This window comes from Anomaloglossus baeobatrachus, chromosome 3 (assembly GCF_048569485.1).
Source record: "Anomaloglossus baeobatrachus isolate aAnoBae1 chromosome 3, aAnoBae1.hap1, whole genome shotgun sequence".
In the NCBI taxonomy this organism is placed as follows: Eukaryota; Metazoa; Chordata; class Amphibia; order Anura; family Aromobatidae; genus Anomaloglossus; species Anomaloglossus baeobatrachus.
Genome location: NC_134355.1, coordinates 338,398,246 through 338,419,591, shown reverse-complemented (window position 1 = coordinate 338,419,591; position 21,346 = coordinate 338,398,246). Strand labels below are relative to the sequence as shown.

The following is a 21,346-nucleotide window of genomic DNA, read 5'->3' as shown; positions in this document are numbered from 1 at the left end:
GCTCACTCTTCACCCACCATAGCGGCGGTCCCTTACACCGCACAGTGGACCTTGACCGGCGGAAGCTGTCCATTTCCCATCTTGGCACGCTTCCCCGGGTCCCCCTCGTAACAGTGCATGTTTTCCTGATACCATTGTGAACAAAATCTATCAGGTTGAAATAACAATATTGTGGTCATTTTTTTTTTTATTATTTTCACGTCTCAACTTTATAAACTTCTGTGCAGCACCTGGGGGATTAAGGTGCTCAACAAACTTCTAGATAAATTCCTTGAGGGGTCTAGTTTCCAAAATGGAGTCAATTGTGTGGGAGCTTCACTGTTTAGGCACCTCAGGAGCTCTTCAAACATGACATGGCATCTGCTACCTATTGCAGACTAATGATTCCAGCTAATATTTCGTTCAAAAATTCAAAGGGCGCTCCTTACATTCCGAGCCCTGCCATGCACCCAAATAGTAGATTTCCACCAGATATGAGATATCATCGTACTCAGGAGAAATTACACAACAAAGTTTTTGGTGCATTTTCTTTTGTTTCTCTTGTGAAAATACAAAATTTTATTGGTAAAATAACTTTTTTGTGAGAAAGTAAAATTTTCATTGTTTTCTTCCACATCACTTTTCTTTCTGTGAAGCATCTAAATGGTTAATTCTTTGTGATTCTGAGCAGTTAGAGGGGTGCAATTTTTAGAATGGTGTGACTTTTTGGGATTTTCTGGTCAGAATTGCAAAGACTGGCCTGGTTATGAAGGTGAAAACGGGCTTTGAAAGCTGTTAAGAAAAGGGCTTGGAATTCTTATAAAGAGGTTGTGAAGTAATTTCAAGTTAACAGCAGAGTTCCAAAATTTAAGGTTATCGTTTGAAGTTACATTTTTTTACATTCCCATTTGGACAACTTTTGTGAAAATCATAATTCTGTTGGCAAAGAGCAAGAAAAAAAATTTCATGAGTTTATCAAGAAGTTGGAATGACAATAGAGAGAACATGAACATAATGGGCACTACTGCAGGAGGCTTCATAGAGAAAATCCTCAAGCCTTCTATAAAAGAAAAGGTATCAAGAGAAACTTTGAAGAGATCAGGAAAAAGCCACAGGTATTAATTTGCAATAAAGTTGCAAAATTAAATTTCATTAACTTTATATATACAGTATATATATAATAATGTGCACATTTTTGGCTAAAATAAAAAAACATTGTTCATTTTGCTTGTATTTAATTTCACTCATGATCTGTGTAAAAATCATACATGATGGATAAAAATGTAAGTTTTTTTTTAATCAGGGCTTAAGAAAACATAAGCAACAGTTATTGGATTTTAAAAAAAATGTCATAACCCCAAATTTTGCATTGCTGCTTAATTAACTCCTTCACGACAGCAGGCAGTAAAATTACGTCCTATTTTAACGTGACTTAAAGGGAACCTGTCAGCAGAAATTTCCCCTAAAACCTAACAGATTCCCCCTCTGCAGCTCCTGGGCTGCATTCTAGAAAGGTCCCTGTTATTATTGTGCCCCCTTTCTGACCAAAAAAAAGAGTTTATAAAGTGGTACCTTTTTGGCTTCGGATTCTATAAATGTGACACGGGGGCGGGCTGCCTGATGGCCGTTATTCTGCCCCCTGGTCCTGTATGCCGCCCCCATCGCTGATTTCCGTACTTGTGGACGCCGCCCACTGCTCCAGCCATCCCCGCGCATGCCCAGTGCCCATCTCTCATGGATGAGCACTGTGCCCAGTGTCACCGCTGGTGACGTGCGTGCAGGGTTTAGATTATGGGCGGTGCTGTGATGTTTATTACCAAGCAACCTCCCATAATCACGGGACCACGCTTTCCCCCTCGGCGTCCTTCATTCTGCGCAAGCGCGGTGCTGCTGACCCCACGTCACCTCCTTCCCATCTATTTCCTGCCTCAGCAGCACGCTTCTGTAGAACGAAGCAGGCCGAGGGGGAAAGTGCGGTCCCGCAATTATGGGCGGTTGCTTGGTAATAAACATCACAGCACCGCCCATAATCTAAACCCTGCACGCACGTCACCAGCGGTGACACTGGGCACAGTGCTCATCCACGAGAGATGGGCACTGGGCATGCGCGGGGATGGCTGGAGCAGTGGGCGGCGTCCACAAGTATGGAAATCAGCGATGGGGGCGGCATACAGGACCAGGGGGCAGAATAACGGCCATCAGTCAGCCCGCCCCCGTGTCACATTTATAGAATCTGAAGCCAAAAAGGTACCACTTTAAAAACTCTTTTTTTTGGTCAGAAAGGGGGCACAATAATAACAGGGACCTTTCTAGAATGCAGCCCAGGAGCTGCAGAGGGGGAATCTGTTAGGTTTTAGGGGAAATTTCTGCTGACAGGTTCCCTTTAACGACCAGGGACGTAACTTTACTGCCTAAACTTCATTTGATTGCCGTGGCCATAGCAACGGCTTTCAAATGATGTCCCCTGCTGTATCTTACAGCAGGGGACCTTTGCTTGACCCCAGGGGGGGTGGCATCGCCACCCCCCATCGACGATCGATGTGATTGGCTGTTCAAATCTGAATCGCCAACCACATCGTTCGAACTAATTTCGGCAAAAATAATGCCTGAATTAGTGTGATACTGTGAGATCCGGCTATGAAATGCTGTAGCAGCTACAGCAGATCATAGGTGGACCTCAAACATGTCGCCCCCAGCCCCTGCAGCACTGATTGGAGCGATCGTGCTATGACGCACGTGTGCAGTTGGGAGGTCTGATCTGCAGGTGGCTGCCCTCCCCAGGCCTGTGCTGATCTGGGGAGCCTCCCCCAACATGTCTGCAGCGTGGACTGGCTGGTACTTGTTGTACCACCCCACCGCTGCTGCCGCCGCCTCTGATGTCACCGCTTCAGCTCCTGCTCCACGTGAGTACTGTGCTCACCTTACAGCCCCTGCACGCTCCCGTGACGCCTCCTGCGTGCTCCCGTGATGCCCCCTGCGTGCTCCCATGACACCCCCTGCCCGTGCCCCCCTGTGATCTGCCCCCCCACGCCCCGATCTGCCCCCCGACATCCCGATCTACTCCCCCCGTGATCTGCCTGCCTCCCCCATGATCTCTATTCTGCTTCTGCAGCTCCTTCTCCGGTATCCCAGTCCCCACTCCCCCTCTGCTCTCCCCCTACCCTTCTGCTCTCCCCCCGACGTCCACTTAACTATCTTTACCGGGTCCTCTGAGGTCTCCACTGGCCCGATCACATCTGCCTCCATCGCTGGCTCCTTCCTGGGTATTCTGCAGAGCTGTCCAACATCCTGCCTGCTGCTCCTGTAAAGCTGTCCATCTCGCTTGCCTTCTGTTCCTCCTGCAGTTCTTCTGGTCAGTGATCCTCCTGCTAATCCTCTGGGTACTGTGAGTATAACTTTTTTTTTTCCCCTGTATCCCCTGTCCATTTTTACACCTCATCCGTCCGTGCGTCCCGCCGAGCACTGATCAGGGATGCAGATAATGTATCTGCATCCGTGGTACGTTTTCAGCGGGACTTTTTTTCTGTATCCATGACGCTTTTTGTATCGCATCCGTCCGTGCGTCCTGCAGCGGCCGATCAGTGCACCGCGTCTGTGCGTTTCAAAAGTCAAATGGCGTTCCTTTTCTTCTGAGCCCCACCATGCGCCCAAACAATTGATTTCCACCACATATGAGGTATCTGTGTACTCAGGAAAAATTACACAATACGTTTTATGGTGCATTTTTTCCTGATACCATTGTAAAAAAAAAAGCTACCTGATTGATGCAAAAATTTTGTGGTAAAAAAAAAATAATAATTTTAACGGTTCAACGTTATCAACTTCTGTGGAGCCCCTGGGGGTACAAGGGGCTCACCAAACATCTAGATAAATTCCTTGAGGGGTCTAGTTCCAAAATGGGGTTATTTGTGGGGGAGCTCTACTGTTTAGGCACCATAGGGGGTCTCCAAACGTGACATGGCGTCCGCTAATGATTCCAACCAATTTTGCTGTCAAATGGTGCTCCTTCTCTTCTGAGCCCCGCCATGCGCCCAAACAATTACTTTCCACCACATGTGAGGTATCTGCGTACTCAGGAGAAATTGCACAATATGTTTTATGGTGCATTTTTTCCTGATACCCTTGTGAAAAAAAAGCTACCTGGTTCAAGTAACAGGTTTGTGGTGAAAAAAAACAAGTGTATTCATGGCTCAACATTATCAACTTCTGTGGAGCCCCTCGGGGCTCGTTAAACATCTAGAAAAATTATTTGAGGGCTCTAGTTTCCAAAATGAGGTCACTTGTGGGGGAGCTCCATTTTTTAGGCACCTCAGGGGGTCTTCAAACCCGACATGGCATCCGCTAATGAGTGCAGTTAATTTTCCACTCAAAAATTTAAATGGCGCTCTTTGCCTTCCAAGCCCTGCCGTATGCCCAAACATTTGATTTCCACCACATGTGAGGTATCTGCGTACTCAGGAAAAAATGCACAATACATTTTATGGTGCATTTTTGCCAGATAACCTTGAGAAAAAAAAAAGCTACCTAGTTGAAGCAACAGTTTTGTGGTAAAAAAATTTTTTTTTTTCTTTTCACGGCTCAACGTTATAAACTTCTGTAAAGCCCCCAGGGGTTCAAAGTGCTCACCAAACATCTAGAAAAATTATTTTGGGGCTCTGGTTTCCAAAATGTGGTCACTTCTGGGGGAGCTCTATTGTTTAGGCACCTCAGGGGGTCTTCAAACCCGACATGGCGTCCGCTAATGAGTCCAGCTAATTTTGCGTTAAAAAATTCAAATGGTGCTCCTTCCCTTCCGAGCTCTGCCGTGCGCCCAAACAATTGATTTTTAGCACATATGGGATACCAGCATACTCAGGAGAAAATGCACAATAAATTGTATGATGCACTTTCTCTTTTCTCCCTTGTGAAAATGAAAATTTTATGGCTAAAGTAACATTTTTGTGTTAAAAAGTAAAATTTTCATTTTTTACTTCCATATTGCTTTGGTTCCTGTGAAGCACCTAAAGGGTTAATAAACTTCTTGGATGTGGTTTTGAGCAGTGTGAGGGGTGCAGTGTTTAGAATGGGGTCACTTTTGGGTATTTTCTGTCACCTCGGCCTCCCAAAGTCACTTCAAATGGGATGTGGTCCCTAAAAAAATTTTTTTTGTAAATTTTGTTGGAAAAATGAGAAATTGCTGATGAACTTTAACCCCTTCTAACTTCCTAACGAAAAAAAAATGTTTTTTCAAAAATTGCGCTGATGTAAAGTAGACATGTGGGAGATTTTATTTAGTAACTATTTTGTGTGACATATCTCTCAGATTTATGGGCATACATTTTCAAAGTTTGAAAATTGCGAAATTTTCAAAATTTTCGCCAAATTTCCAAAATTTTCCCAAATAAACGCAAAAAATATCGGCCTAAATTTACCACTGACATGAAGTACAATATGTCACAAAAAAACAATCTCAGAATCGCCAGGATCCGTTGAAGCGTTCCAGAGTTATAATCTGTCAAAGTGACACTGGTCAGAATTGCAAAAAATGGCCCGGTCATTAGGGTGTTTTAGTGGCCGAGGTTGAAGGGGTTAAATAAAACTGCTATTTAAAAGGCTACCTGTCATTTAATTCACTTTTGCACTTCAATACATTAAATCTGTAGTGCATTACACTGACCATCAGATGACTTAATATTAACATAATATGATGGGACTAAAATAATATGCACAGCTAAAAATATAGATATAATTAGAAGAATTGAATAAAAATCACATAAAACCCAGCAAATCTGTTATTTTTCCCCTTTTTAGCAAAAAAAAAAAAAAATAAAACAACTACATTAAAGGCTGCTTTACACCAGACAATCTATCGTGCGATAGATCGTCGGGTCACGGTTTTTGTGACGTACATCCGGCATCGCTGGTGATGTCGGGCTGTGTGACACCTCCTAGCGACACAGTATCGCTCACAAATCGTGAGTCGTGTACTGCTCGCTAGGTTCCATAATATCGTTTAATTTAGTTGCTCATCATTTCCGGGGTAGCACACGTCGCTCCGTGTGACACCCCGGGAACGATGAACAGAAGCTCACCTGCATCACGCGGCCGCCGCCGGCTATGTGAAGGAAGGAGGTGGGCGAGATGTTTACATCCCGCTTATCTCCGCCCCTCCGCTTCCATTGGCTGGCGGCCGTGTGATGTCGCTGTGATGCCGAACGTCCCTCCCACTCCAGGAAGTGGACGTTCGCCGCCCACAGCGAGGTCGCACGAGAGGTAAGTATGTGTGACGGGGGTTACCGACTTTGTGCGCCACGGGCAGCGATTTGCCCGTGACACAAAAAGGACGGGGACGGGTACGATCGATTGTGAAATTGCACAATCGGTCGTACCGTGTAAAGCAGCCTTAAGTCATGAAAGAAAGTGTGGCCACCCTTTAAATTGTCCCTGAAAATTAAGTGTTTCTCACAAAAATTATTACAATTACACGTTTTGTTTGGCTGGGGTCACATTAGCTTATTGCATCCAATGCGACAGCTGCGGAGGAGAGGGAGGGATTACTCTCCCCATCTCCTCCATTGTCAGCTTGTGTGTATATTGCACTGCACTGGGATGACATCCGAGTGCAGTCTGATGTTTCTCTCGGACCCATAGACTTGTATGAGTGCGAGTGATACAGCTCTCGCAGACAATCGCAGCATGTTGCTATTTTTTCATCAGTCCAGGAAGGTCTGAGGAAAAACTCACAGATCTGAGCTGCAGCATTATATTAACTGAGTGCAATGCGTGCAATTAGCTGAGTGCAATGCGAGATATTCTTATATTTTACTCGTGCGAGTCATATGCCACTGTATTACACTGTAACTCTGCTCTTATACTTATTTTTATTTACTTTATGTGAATTGGAACAACACAAAAAAATCTAGAAAAAAAAGGCAAATTAGACATAATTTCAGTCACTTTCGATAACCATTACCAAGTTTCTTCTACCTCTGAACAAGAATTTTGGACCGATCTTTTTCAAGCTGCTCCAAGTCTCTCTTATTTGAAAGATGCATTCTCCCAACAGCAGTTCTAAAATCTCTTCACAGGCATTTAGATTCAGATTTGTTTATGTCTACTTTAGAACTTTCCAGCATTTTGTTTCCATCCATTTCTGGGTGCATCTTCAAGTATGTTTGGAGTCATTGTTCTGCTAAAAGATACATGACCTAAGAAGGAAACCCAGCTTCAGACACTGGGCACTACATTGTGACCCAAAATCTTTTGATAGTCTTTAGAATTAATGATGCATAGCACACAGTTAAGGCACCTAGTGCCAGAGGCAGCAAAACAACCCCAAAAATATTTGAACCTTCACCATATTTGACTATAGGTACTGTGTTCCTTCCTTTGTAGGCCTCCTTTCGTTTTTAGTAAACAAAATGTTGTTTTTTACCAAAATGCTTCACCTTGATCTCATCTGTCTACAAGAGGCTTCCCCTGAAGGATTTTGGCTTGCTAACATACATTTTGGCAAACTGCAATCTTTTTTTTTTATCCATTTGTCAGCAGTGGGGGTCATCCTGGATTTCTTGCCATATATATTTATTTCATTGAAATGTTGCAGAATAGTTTGCACTGACACTGATGCTGCCTGAACTTGCAGGACAGCTTGAATTTGAACATGATTTGTGCTGCCCATCCACCATCTGGACTATCTTGTAATGCAACCTTTTACCAATTTTTCTCTGCTGACTATATCCAGGGAGATTAACTACAGTGCCACGGGTTGTCAACTTCTTGATTATGTTGTGAACTTTGGACAAAGGAATATTAATATCTCTGGACATTAATTTGTTACCTTTGAGGGTTGTTTGTTTTTAAACAATTTTAGTTCTCAAGTCCTCAGACAGTTCTCTTCTCTTACTGTTCTCCAAGCTTAATGTGGCACACACAGACACACAATGCAATGATTGAGTCAACTCAATCTTCCCTTTCTATCTAGATTCAGGTGTGATTTTCATATTGCCCACACCTGTTACTTGCCAAAGGTGAGTTTTAATGAGCATCACATGCTTGAAGAAAAGTTGTTTACCTATAATTTTGAAAAAGTTTCAACAATTTTTTCCTGACCATTTTTAAGTTTTTGTGTGAAATTGTAACCAATTTGCTTTTTTCCCCTCTTTTTTTTGGTGCTATTACATTATACATATAACAAGGGTAGAATAACATTAAAACATAACCATTAATCAATACATAGGTATAAAAGAACAAACATTGATTCAAATATACCTATGCCTGCAGGGCTATGCACAGACCAATATTGCACAAGCCTGCTGGTAAAAAGCCTGAAAGATTATGCAAATAAGCAATATTGCACTAAAACTCAGGAAGAAGACAGTATAAGGTGTACAAGTGCACATATATAATATATATATATATACATATATACAGTGCCTTGCAAAAGTATTCGGCCCCCTTGAATTTTTCAACCTTTTTCCACTTTTCGGACTTCAAACTTAAAGATAAAAATTTGAATGTTATGGTGAAGAATCAACAACAAGTGGGACACTATTGTGAAGTTGGACAAAATCTATTGCTTATTTAAAAAAAAACAATAAAAAAAACCCCTGAAAATTGGGGCGTGCAATATTATTCGTCCCCATTACTTTAAGTGCAGCAAACTCACTCCAGAAGTTCATTGAGGATCTCTGAATGATCAAATGTTGTCCTAAATGACTGATGATAAATATAAGCCACCTGTGTGTAATCAAGTCTCCGTATAAATGCACCTGCTCTGTGATAGTCTCAGTGTTCTGTTTAAAGTGCAAATAGCATCATGAAGACCAGGCACATTCCTTAAGGAGAAGGTGCTTGAAATACCTGAAGCCTCTCAGCCAAGCGGTCAATTCCAGATCAGGGCTAACTAGTTCTTTAAGAAAAGGGGTGTGTCCACTCACTCACCCTACGGGCAGTTCCAGGAGGCCTGTGTAGTTTGCACAGCCTCCAGAAGACTGCAGCATGGGCCGTGGAATGGACAACCACAGCACGGCCGTCAGATAGATGAGAAATCTGACATCCCCGCTGGAAGAGGGGGGTAGGACAGTGCGGTGATGCCAATTTGGGCCTAACAGCTGGATATGGAGTTATTGTTACAGGGGATCCTACTGATATGGTAAGAGGTGAGTGTATACCGATATCAGAGGTTAGGGTCCACCGTGCAGTGGTGGAAAACAGCGGCTGATAGCCTAAAGCTGTACTGATGTGCAACAAAACCCCGAATGTAAATGGGTACCTGTGTTAAAGAGGGTATTACTCCTATATCAGGTTGTGATAGGGTATATCCGGTTAACCACTGGTCCCTTAGCGGCACAACCCCAATATCCCTGAAGCCCAGCCTAGCCGGCTTCCAACCCTAACTCGGTCTAGATGTAACCGCGATGCCTCACTCTAACCTGCCTGGTGACCCTCAATCAGTCCGGTAGGACTTCACCGCGTATCCCTATCTAAGGTAGCTGTGTGTTGCTGCATGCACAAAGACGAGTGCGCACCTCCATGAACGATGAGAGCCTTACAGGTCACTGATGACATCACCACGGCCAATAGAAACTTTCCACGTCACTGATGATTTCACCGTGGCCAATAGGAACTTGCCACATCTCTGATGATGTCACCATGGCCAATAGAAACCTGCCATGTCACTGATGATTTCACTGTCACCAATAGGAACTTGCCACGTCACTGATGATGTCACCACGGCCAATAGAAACATTCCACATCACTGACATGCTCAGATAGTGTCAAAAGACCCATAGGAGTCCCACACATGCTCAGTAGGCTATTTTTGACACTTATTGTCAGAATTCTGAAAAATCCTGGTCACCATCCATGACTCAGGAGACCAGGCCGAACAACCTCGGGTACGGGAAGGTACTGCTCCAAAAGGTACACGAGGAGCCCCCATACCCCGATTTATGACAGTTATTTAGTGAATATTTTAAAAATGGAACTCCAGAATGGAAAAATTGTACATTTCTATATCACTTTTCTGTATTTTTTATATCTTTTCCTCAGTTTTGAACTAAATTTTGTTTAATTTTAATATATACAATAGCTTAAAAAAGCCGTTCAATAGAGTTTGCCAGGACCTTTCATCACATTTTTTATGTTGAACTGATCACACAATCAAATTATTTGGCACCTAATGAGTTAAATTTTAATAAATCAAGGTGGATATTATCAGATAGGCATTTATCCAGGGGAAAAAAGTACATGTCCCCAGTAAAAAGTACTGGATTCTGTCACTAGGATTTTGCTGCCTCACCTGACAGAAGTACAATAAATATAGGGCAAAAGATGCAGAATCCAGCTATGTATCACTTAGCTTACTGGGTACAGCTGTTGTGACACAATCAGGATTTGTAGATGTAACACCACAATTTTATGTGTACATTGTATATTTACACTAAACTTCTAATCAGTGCTGGGGCTGTGTCTGGTCCAAGAGGCATGGAAGACCTAGTCTGGCAATGTTTATCTCCTGCTGATTAGACACTCAATGTATTAAAACAATAGCACACAGACTGATAAGTAACACATCCCTGAAATCAGTGTTTTAGCCCCTACAGCATGCTGCCCCAAGCAATAACTTACTGACAGATTTCTATTAATAAAACGAATGGGAAGAAATGTTAACTCATTACTGCTGTGCAGTTCAAGAATACCTGATAAGCAGAGGTGCTGAGTGTCATACCTCCACTGATCAGATACTGATGACCCTTTCTAAAGATACTATTAATATAACGTCCTGGATGAAACAATATTAGTTCAGACGTGTATGGAGGTACTCTACAACTCTATGTCTATAATAATGTAACTGTGTACAAGTTTGAGATTGTCAAAAAGGAAAGAACAAGAGTTTTCATAGTGCAAAAAGAAACCAAATTTTTATTCAATACATAGCAAGGGTGAACATCCACAAGTCATAAAAACACATAAAAGAAGTGAATGACGGACATCCACCATTATATAAAAGGTAACATAGGCTATGGCATGTTGACTCCAGACATTTTAGTAAAAACTTTGTTGGTAACAGAGGGACATCCTGGTACTGTATATCAGATAAGCTGTTTCTAGAACATTACATTCCAAAAATAATGTGGCATGAAATTGAGCATAGGTGTGTGGATAAGTCGTATCTATACACATTTATCCACAGTACCACAGAGATCCATGTGCAAGCAAGTTTATAAGGTATACAAATGCATACAGCGAACCACATGTGAAGGGCATATGAATAGAGCAACACACAAACAGACAGCCAATAGGTGTAACAAGATGGGGGGGCTCCATCAAGTGGGGCCTCAGAGAACCTACGTACGTTTCAATATGTTTGGTAACAGATCTTCATCAGGGAGGAGGCGTCTAATTACTAAAATAAATTACTAAAACGTCTGGAGTCAACATGCCATAGCCTATGTTACCTTTTATATAATGGGGGATGTCCGTCATTCACTTCTTTTATGTGTTTTTATGACTTGTGGATGTTCACCCTTGCTATGTATTGAATAAAAATTTGGTATCTTTTTCCACTATAAAAACTCTTGGTCTTTCCTTTTTGATATGCTTATGAGTTTGTGCCTGGTGTGGGGACCCAGCAAAATCTGGACCTGGACCTTTATTTCGTATGGTTTTGTGGAGTTTTTTTCTCCTAAGTTTGAGATTGTATAGAACTACAATTCCTGTGAATTTATGAAACCTATAATATGTACACATGTATGACATTGACGGTATGTTTGAGATTGTTATCCTGCTGCAGAATACATTTGGAACCTCGCTGATTGTATTGCATGATAGATAAATATCTTGCTATATTTCTGAGCATTGAAGAAATCATTAACCCCCAACTCCATTTGCTGAAATGTAGGCCCAAACTTAAATGTACCCTACATATACTTCATTATTTCCTTCACACACTTATTATTGTACTGATCCTCAGACCTTCTGCCAAGAAACTGCTTTTGTTATAGCTAAAGATCCCAAATTTTTATGCATCAGTACAGAGCACCTCCTGCCATTATTTACACCCGAGTTTCTATAAATTTGTGCATAGTTGAGTCAATTGGTTTTATTTCCATGTTGAAGGTATAAATTGTGACCCCAATTCTTCAATAAAGACCACTTCCAAGAAGACTTCTTTATATAGTAGATTGGTGTGCAAGACCCACTGTTTGCTGCCAGTTCCCGGGAGTAAGACTGGTGTAATGTTCCTTTGTGAAGGCCTCTAGATAGCATTGCCAAAGTTATCTCCAAATGCAGACTGGAGGCTAATATCAAACAATGGAAACAAGAATGGCAGTCTATCATATTCAATGATAAGGTTAACATTTTTTTATGCAATTAAAGCAAAAGAGTCGTCTAGAAACTTCTTAAACAAAATCATAAATAGGCCGGTACAAGGGAACACTATACTGGTTCTACTCCTGAGATTTTTGTGTGAGGTTGCGTAATCTATTTAATTATATTTAGTAATGGATATAGTGATACAATCACTTCTCCAGAGTATCCCAGAAACTGTTTTTCAGGAAGAAAATGCCTGTCCACATGTTGTTCATACTAATATGAGCACCTTGTGAGGCCTAAACAATAGAGTTGAGCGATGTTCAATGTTCGAAGTTTGCCAATTTCATGTTCGAGTGATTTTGGGGGGTGTTCGAGCTTGAGCTCGAACTCAAGCTTTTTGCTAAAAGCTCGACAGTTCGAGTTAGGTTCGAGAACGGTTCGATCAACAAAAACAAGGCTTTTCACAGTAAGGGGCACTTTGCACACTACGACATCGCAAGCCGATGCTGCGATGCCGAGCGCGATAGTCCCTGCCCCCGTCGCAGCTGTGATATCATGGTGATAGCTTCCATAGCGAACATTATCACTACGGCAGCTTCACATGCACTCACCTGCTCTGCGACATCACTCTGGCCGGCGAACCACCTCCTTCCTAAGGGGGCGAGTCATGCAGCGTCATAGCGACGTCACACGGCAGGCAGCAAACAGAAGCGGAGGGGCGGAGATGAGCGGGACGTAAACATCCCGCCCACCTTTTTCCTTCCGCATAGCCGGCCGGGATGCAGGTTGGAGATGTTCCTCGCTCCTGCGGCTTCACAAACGGCGATGTGTGCTGCCGCAGGAATGATGAACAACATCGTAACATCGGTCAATTCATGGAAATGACCGATGCTACACCGATGATACGATTACGACGCTTTTGTGCTCGTTAATCGTATCAAAAATGCTTTACACACTACGATGTCGAGAGTGACGCCGAAAGTGCGTCACTTTCGATTTGACCCAACCAACATCGCACCAGCGATGTTGTAGTGTGCAAAAGGCCCCTAAGGCTATGTGCACACGTTGCTATCTGCATGCGTCCTGCATCCCCAGCACAATCCCTCTCTCTTTCCTACTCACCGATCACGGCCGTCTCGCTGCACGGCTGTCAGAAATCTGCGGCGTCTTTTCCTCTTTAGAAAATGGCTGCCGCATCATTATTCAATCAGGTACTCCGTGCTTTCCCCGCACACCGGAGCCCATGATTGGTTGCAGTCAGACACGCCCCCACGATGAGTGACAGCTGTCTCACTGCAACCAATCACAGCCGCCGGTGGGCGGGTCTATATCGTGCAGTAAAATAAATAAATTTCCCGTCTGGGAACAAAAAAAATAGGTAAGGCCTTTTTTTAATTATTTCATGAATTTCATGAAATAACTAAAAAAAAGTCGACATGAGCTTCGCTCCATTTTTGTGTCCAGCCAGGTACAACTAGGCAGCTGGGGATTGGAATCCACAGCACAGGTTAGCCTGAGCTTTCTGAGCCCCTCTGCTGCGAATTGCAGTCCGCAGCCGCCCCAGAAAATGGCGCTTTCATAGAAGTACCACCATCTGGTGCTGTATCCAACTCTTCCAGCTGCCCTGGTGATGGGTGGCTTGCTGGGTAATAATGAGTTAATACTAGCTTTGTTTTACTAGCTAGTATTAAGTCAGAGATTCTTAATGTCAGGCAAGTTTGACCCGGCCATTAAGAATCTCCAATAAAGGGTTAAAAAAAAAAAGACAACACACAGAGAAAAAATACTTTAATAGAAATAAATACACATTAGAGACTCCATATTCATTACTCCCTCGCATCCCTCCATGATCCCTGCTCTTCTGTCTTCTTTCTCCTTCAACCCTTGCAGCTCTGCTACATCAGAGAGCACTGCATGGGAGGAAGACACTGCTGCTTCCCGTGCAGTCTATATCACTCAGTGAGTGAGCAGCAGCTGTTTGCTGTAAGCGGTGACGTCACCGCTGACAGGTGCGTTGCTATAGCAACGGTTATCTTTGGTATTGACCGGCTGTGGCAGCCGGTGAATAACAGAACGGGGAAGCAGAACGGGGAGCCGACCATGTGCCAGAGCATCTCGCTGGTACACGGGGATGCACAAACGAGCACCACGTACCGGAGAGATGCACTGACAGGACCTAGCAATGATGTCCAGCCATGTGACCAGTCTGTAGCCAATGAGATAATAGACACGTGACTGGTCACATGCTTTTTTTGACGTCACGGAAGGTCCTATCATCAGTGCTGGTTACCGGGAGGACGCAGCGATTATCGGAAGGAAAAGCGGCGGGAGACACAGTGCAGGGCGCAGGGACCTGTAAGTGTTATGGCAATGTTTATTAACTGTATGTGTACATTTATAATGTGTTTTTATGTGTTTGTGTTTGCCTCCTATTGTTTTCAATGGGGTTCGAGAGGTTCGTCGAACGGTGAACTGAACTCGAACGCGGCCTCCGTTCAACGAACCAAACCAAACTTGAGCCTTTAGATGCTGGCTCATCTCTACTAAACAAGCTTCCAGCAATTCCATGTTTGTTTCCAATTTAGCATGGGGGACTTCACTGGTCGGCATATGCAAACGTTGCTGCTGGCAGTGGGTCTTGATGATTTACATGTCAAAAATTACTGAGCTTTGCAGAACATTCACCAGGCTCCTATTAATAATCTAATTTATAGCATGCTAATGCATTTAAGTGAGTGCATTTCTGTGCATGGCATTGTTTCCGTTTTCTTTTCATTTGTATATCATTACCATGTCTATTGATACTGTAATTTTCTTAACTCCACAACTTTTCTATCTTGACTGTGAAATTTTAATGTTGAGCAGTATAGATTAGACATTATTACTTCTGACAAGATTCAAAGTCAGATTTTACCTGGAATATAATAAACATAAAATGTAAAAAAAGGCAAACAACTAATACTCACCTCAGTACTCACTTCTCTGGATACCCCACTGCCCAATATTTCACCACATAACCATGCTATACACATGCCCAGGGATGTTCCCAACCTAGCATGAAGAGGATTCCAGCTTAGGACCAGATGACAGCCATATCATTTTGACTGTTGGCCCTATATGGTTCAGCAAAATGGTGGACAGATGGCTTCAACTTTGCTTAATTTTGCACTGAGCAAATTCCAAACATTCCATATTTTGTAGAATACTGATTTTGTTATATTCAAGTAGAAATTAGTTCCACTAAAATTCATCTGACCATCTCTAATATTTCTACATATAATGATTCTTATGTTCTTCCTGGATGAATATTTTACCTACCTATTCATTAGCGGTTTAAAGCCTTCTCAAGCCTAGTATAAAACACTGAGCAAAGGTTTCACAGTTAAGGTAATAAAAATATAATAAAGCAAAACAATAACAGTCCTATTAGTAACTACTTTCACAATGTTAGATGGTGGCATAAAGTTGTTACTTCTTGTCAATTGTAAGCCTATGAGACCAGGTTCTTTTTTCCCTTGATACCAGTCTGTCAGTTTGTTTAACTTTATGTATGTTATAAAGTATGTATGTAACACTTTTTGCATGTCTAACAAATGGAAATAATGGTTCTATTAAAATAAATAAAATAATAACAATGATATAACAGTGGACATTTTATGATTTCTTCTCAGACTAGAAACATTTCACACATTATATACTTTTTTGTAAAAAAAAATAATATTTTTTTGTATAAAAACACCACCAAGAATTGAGCGCTTTCTAAGAAATTCTAGCCTCAGGTGTAAGAGCAAAAAAGAACACAGCACTATATGTAAGATTTATTATGTAGTAAATTATAAATGTTTTTTGATTATTCCAGTTATGTCTTTTCACTGGTATTTTGGAAAACAGTTTGTAAGGTAAAGTGAGAAGTGTGGGTTTGCAATTTTAAATATTATTTTTATAAATACATTTTACAAAGAACACAGAAGTGCTAAACTCAATATGGACAATATAAAAATCAAAATCGACAAACTAAACAAAAAAAAATCATTTTATTTTACAGGAAGAGCCTTATGTGATGTTTAAGAAATCTGATAAACCACTCTATGGAAAGGAAAGATTTGAAGGCTATTGTATTGACCTCCTTCAAAAGTTATCTGAAATTCTGGGATTTAAATATGAAATTAGATTGGTGGAGGATGGAAAATATGGAGTCAAGGATGATGCCACGCAGCAGTGGAATGGGATGGTTCGTGAGCTCATGGATCATGTAAGATTTAGTTTTTTCTCCTTGTGTCTATATCAATGCAACATATATCAGGAACTATTCTAATTGTTTTCTCTTTTGCTTAAAAGGGCATTATTGTCTCCAAGATCCTATCCCAATATGTAGTAGCTGTGATAATAAAAATATTATACTTTCAATTAGAAATATGCAGTAGCATAGTTCTTCTGAATCACTGTCTCTTATCTTATGTGCAGGGCATTGCTGGACCTTAGATATCCATACTTATTACCACATATACAGTAAAGTGACAGTTAGTTAGTTCCTAGTGGTAGTAAACTCCTGCAATGCCCTGCATATGAGGTAAGTGACATAATGAATCAGGAGAATTATACTACATTTCTAATTGGAGGTATTTGCTAATATTATTATTATACCTACTACATATTGGGATAGGGTCTTGGAGATGGGAATACCCATTTAATAACTTGAGTATTTTATATCTTTCCATTTATGTGTGCCTTGTTGATATTTACACTTTAGGAGCCATGGTGGAATGCAAAAAAATGTTTTACAAAATATGACTATATAGAAAATACCACTGAATCAACACTATGAAGTACAAATTTGGAAATGTATGACTAAAGTTATGGAAATTACCCCTAAATGACCTATCCTGAATGGGTCAAAATGACCAGTACATTTTTAGATTTTTGGCTCTTTTTTTTGCATCATTTGTTTTATCAATGACATGGCTATATGAGGCTTGGCTTGGTTTTATGCTAAACAAATTGTATAATTTTCCTTAGGGTACATATAAATGACAGCATTAGTATCCTTATTGTTTTTTTGTGTTATGTAAACATAGAAAGAACAATTTTCATTTACTTCCCTTTTTGTTATACTTTTACAGCTAATTTTTCAACCAAACATTGAATAATGTTTGCACGTTTGCATATATATATATATATATATATATATATATATATATATATATATATAAATCTATCACAAATATTTTATTATAGTTTATCATGGGACAACACTGAAATTCTGACACTTTGATACAATGTAAAGTAAGCAGTGTACAGCTTGTGTGTAGCTAGATTTGATGTGCCCTCTAAATAACTCAACACCCAGCCATTAAAGTCTAAACCACTGGCAACAAAAGTGAGTACATCCCTAATTAGAAATGGCCTAAATGGTAATATTTTGTGTGGCCACCATTATCTTCAAGCACTGCCTTAACTCTCTTTAGCATGGAGTTCAGTAGAGTGCCACAAGAGCCACTAGAATCCTTTTCCACTCCTCCATGACAACATCACTGAGCTTGTGGATGTTAGAGACCTTGCCCTCCACATTCCATTTGATGATTACCTACAGATTCTCAATAGGATTTAGGTCTGGAGATAAGTTTGGCCATTCCAGCACTTTTATCCCCAGTTTCTTTAGCAAGGCAGTGGTCATCTTGGAAGTGTGTTTGGAGTGGTTATCACGTTTGAATACTGCCTTGCAGCTAAGTTTCAGAAGGGAGGGAATGATGCTCTGCTTCAGTTCAACATAGTACATGTTGCCATTCATAGTTCCTTCAATGCACTGTTGCTCCTCACAGCTGGCAGCACTCATGCAGCCCAAAACTATGACACTCCCACATGAATGCTTATGGACTTATGTAATTCATTCATTAAAGGATGGGGAAGCTTCAAACAGAATGCTGTGTGGTTAGTGACCTTGACTATCTCATGGACAAATAAAACTTGGCCCCAGCTTGTCAGAAGGAACCGTGAGGTTGATATTTTTTGTACACATCCAAATCTTGTACCCAACTCCAAAGCTTGGGCCCCTAGAATATCTCTTATTAGCCGCTGAGGCTTGATCACCCTATGCCCTATTCAAGTTCTTTCTGAATTCAGACCAGATAACTTTTAATTCATCCACAGATTTTTCAACATCTTAAGTATCCACCACCGTGGTTGACAAAGAACCATAACAAGGATACAACCCAAGATTACATTAAAAGGGAGTAGCCTTGATGGATTCTTAATATTAATTATTAATAGCAAATTTGTTTAATGGCAGATGTTCCACCAAGTCAGACGGATGATAGGACATATAACACTAAAGATAATGCTTAAGTTTTTGATTACTCCATTCAGTCTGACCATTGGTCTCTGCGTGGTAGGCAAAAGAAAATGAAAACTCAATATATTTATCTCCTGGTCAGAAACTATATTTTCTGGAACAACATGTAACCACACAATCAATGTGACTAATGAATTATTTTCTTAGAATTACAGAATTAGAATTCAAGTTTTCCCTTCTGAGAGTGTAAGTTAAGTAATGAACTCCATGGAGAGGAGGCTCCAAGGACTCCCAGGAGTAAAATGGGGCTGGAGAAATCGGGCAGAACGGATATGGAGTGTTTTGACTCAGGCACAAGTTTCACAAGCAAGCACATATTTTTTCCATTCTTTAACTATTGTTGGCAACCAAACATTCCTGGTTACCAGTTTGATAGTAATGTTTATAGGGGTGGCTGCAAGCACAGAATTATGATACTCCTGAAGAACAGATAAGAGACATTGGGGAGCAACAAGTAGTTTATGGGTAGAAGTATTGTCAGTGGCTTGGTCTTCGGTTCTACGAATCTCCTCTACAACAAGGAAACAGAAGAAACAATAAGGCCTTCAAGCTAACATACGAACTAATTCAGAGTCATCAGACTGAGAAAGACAGGAAGTTTGGGAAAAAGCATAAGCTTTTATGTTCTTAGTACAGGTCAGAACGTCACCATAAAATCAAATTTAGTAAAGAACAAAGCCCACTTAGTGTGCCTAGGACTTAATCTCTTAGCTGATTCCAAATACCTCAGATTTTTGTGGTCCATGATAACAGGGGTTTTATGTTTGGCACCCTCGGGGGGAGCAGGACCATTCCTCAAAGGTCCATTTAATTGTCGACATTTCATGATTATCAATGTCATAGTTCTTATCAGCAGAAGAATTTTTTTTTGAAAAGAAGGAACACAGACGAAGTTAAGTGAGAGGCAGAGTATCTTGTGATAGCACCGCTCCAACTCCAACCTTAGTGGTGTTAACCACTACAATTAAAGGAGGCTCAAGATCAGGTTGAACCAGTATTGGGTCACATGAAAAACATTCCTTTAGCTTAGAGAAGGCATGGATTGCCTCAGACGTCCAATTAACCACATTTTCCCCCTGCTTACTCAAATCAGTGAGTGGCTTGGAAATGTTGGAGAAATGTTAAATAAATTTACGATCATTTAAAAACCCAAGAAAACATTCCAGGGCTTGCAGAAGCTTGCGTTGGACCCACTCCTTAATGGATTGAAGGGGGATCCATGTCAAAGCCTTTTACAGACAAAATATGCACCAAAAAATTTACTTCCTCAACAAAGAAACACATTTTTCTAGTTTAGCAAATAAAGAATTGTCTCTGAGTTTGTGGAGTACAGAACACACATGTAGGGCACGCAACTAACATCAGATGAGTAAATCAGGATGTCCTCAAGATACACAACCACATATTGACCACTGATATCTCTAAATAGATCATCAACAAAATTCTGAAATACATTGCATTACTTAACTTAAAAGGCATTACAAGATACTCATAGTGCCACTCCGGTATGTTAAAAGCTTTTGCCACTCATCTCCTTCTCTTATATGCATCAGGTTGTACGCACCCCTGAGATCAAGCTTGGTGAACTGATGGACTCCTAAAAGCTGGTTATAGTGATCAAGGATGAGTGGCAGAGGATACTGATTGTTTAAAGTCATTAAGTTAAATTTATGATAGTCAATACAAGGGGTGAAACAACCACCCTTTTTATCAACATAAAAGAACCTGGCGCCTACTGGTGACATGGATGGCCTGGAAAACTCTTTTTGCAGCCTCTCTGCTATATAATCTTTCATGGCCTGAAGTTCTGTACCAAAAAAATAAATCTAACCCATGGGAAGATGGTAATTGTGTAAAAAGTCTATGGGACAATCATAATCTCTGTGTGGGGGGAATTTTTCAGATTCGGACACTGGAAACATATCAGCAAAATCTCTGAAGGCATAAGGTAAAAAGGTAAGTGGGCTTTAGACAGGTTCACTGATAAAGACATTAATCTCTCTTGACACTCAGAGCTCTAGATCATAAGATCACCCTTGTGCCAGTCTATGACCGGGTTATGTTTACATAACCAAGGAATATCCAAGACCACTGCTGACAACAGATTTCCAGGTAAAAAAATGACACAAATTCAAAATTGTATAGCTCCAACAAGCAAAGACACTTCCTTAGTGACGTACTTCACCACACCTTTGGTGAGAGGAGAATAATCAATAGCAGAGATTCTTATAAGAAAGCTTAATTTTAACAAAGGAAAACCAAGATCCTTTACCACCAACAACAATTTTGATTCAACAAAATTAGCTGCAGATCCGCAAAGAACAAAGGCTTGTACCTACATAGATTTTCCTAGGTAAGATAGACAGTGTTGCTTGTTCCTCTGAAGTTGATGGAAGTTGACTTTTGACTGAAAAAAACAAGAAAGGTGCTGCAGGGGCTGCGGTCTGAGTGAATGCAAGAAGTTGAATCTGCTCAAAAAGATCTTAGACTAGATAGGACAGATCTTCCATTTTCTCCACCACCATTAGGAGAGGATCCACTTGTTTGTGTTTTAGGCAGATATAATGTGATGTCTGTCTGAGGCCACAGGCACAAAATGGCAGACTAGGTTCAAGCCCCCCCCTGGACAGAATCTGGTGAAACCGTCACACAATTTAACCCCTATACAGGGATCTGGATTTACTACGGAGTCAAGGAAATTGCTACTAATTGGAAGGT

The 21,346-nt window shown here is 41.1% G+C and overlaps 1 protein-coding gene across 2 annotated transcripts in view; it reads left to right on the top strand.

Annotated features, from left to right (window-relative positions):
- Positions 1-21,346, top strand: part of GRIK2 (glutamate ionotropic receptor kainate type subunit 2) — a 1,450,753-nt gene that overhangs the window by 1,011,303 nt on the left and 418,104 nt on the right. For both annotated transcript variants that reach the window (XM_075340094.1, XM_075340093.1), the window contains one exon: positions 16,325-16,531. In XM_075340094.1, coding sequence (XP_075196209.1) covers positions 16,325-16,531 — 207 coding nt within the window. The remainder of the gene's footprint in view (positions 1-16,324; positions 16,532-21,346) is intronic.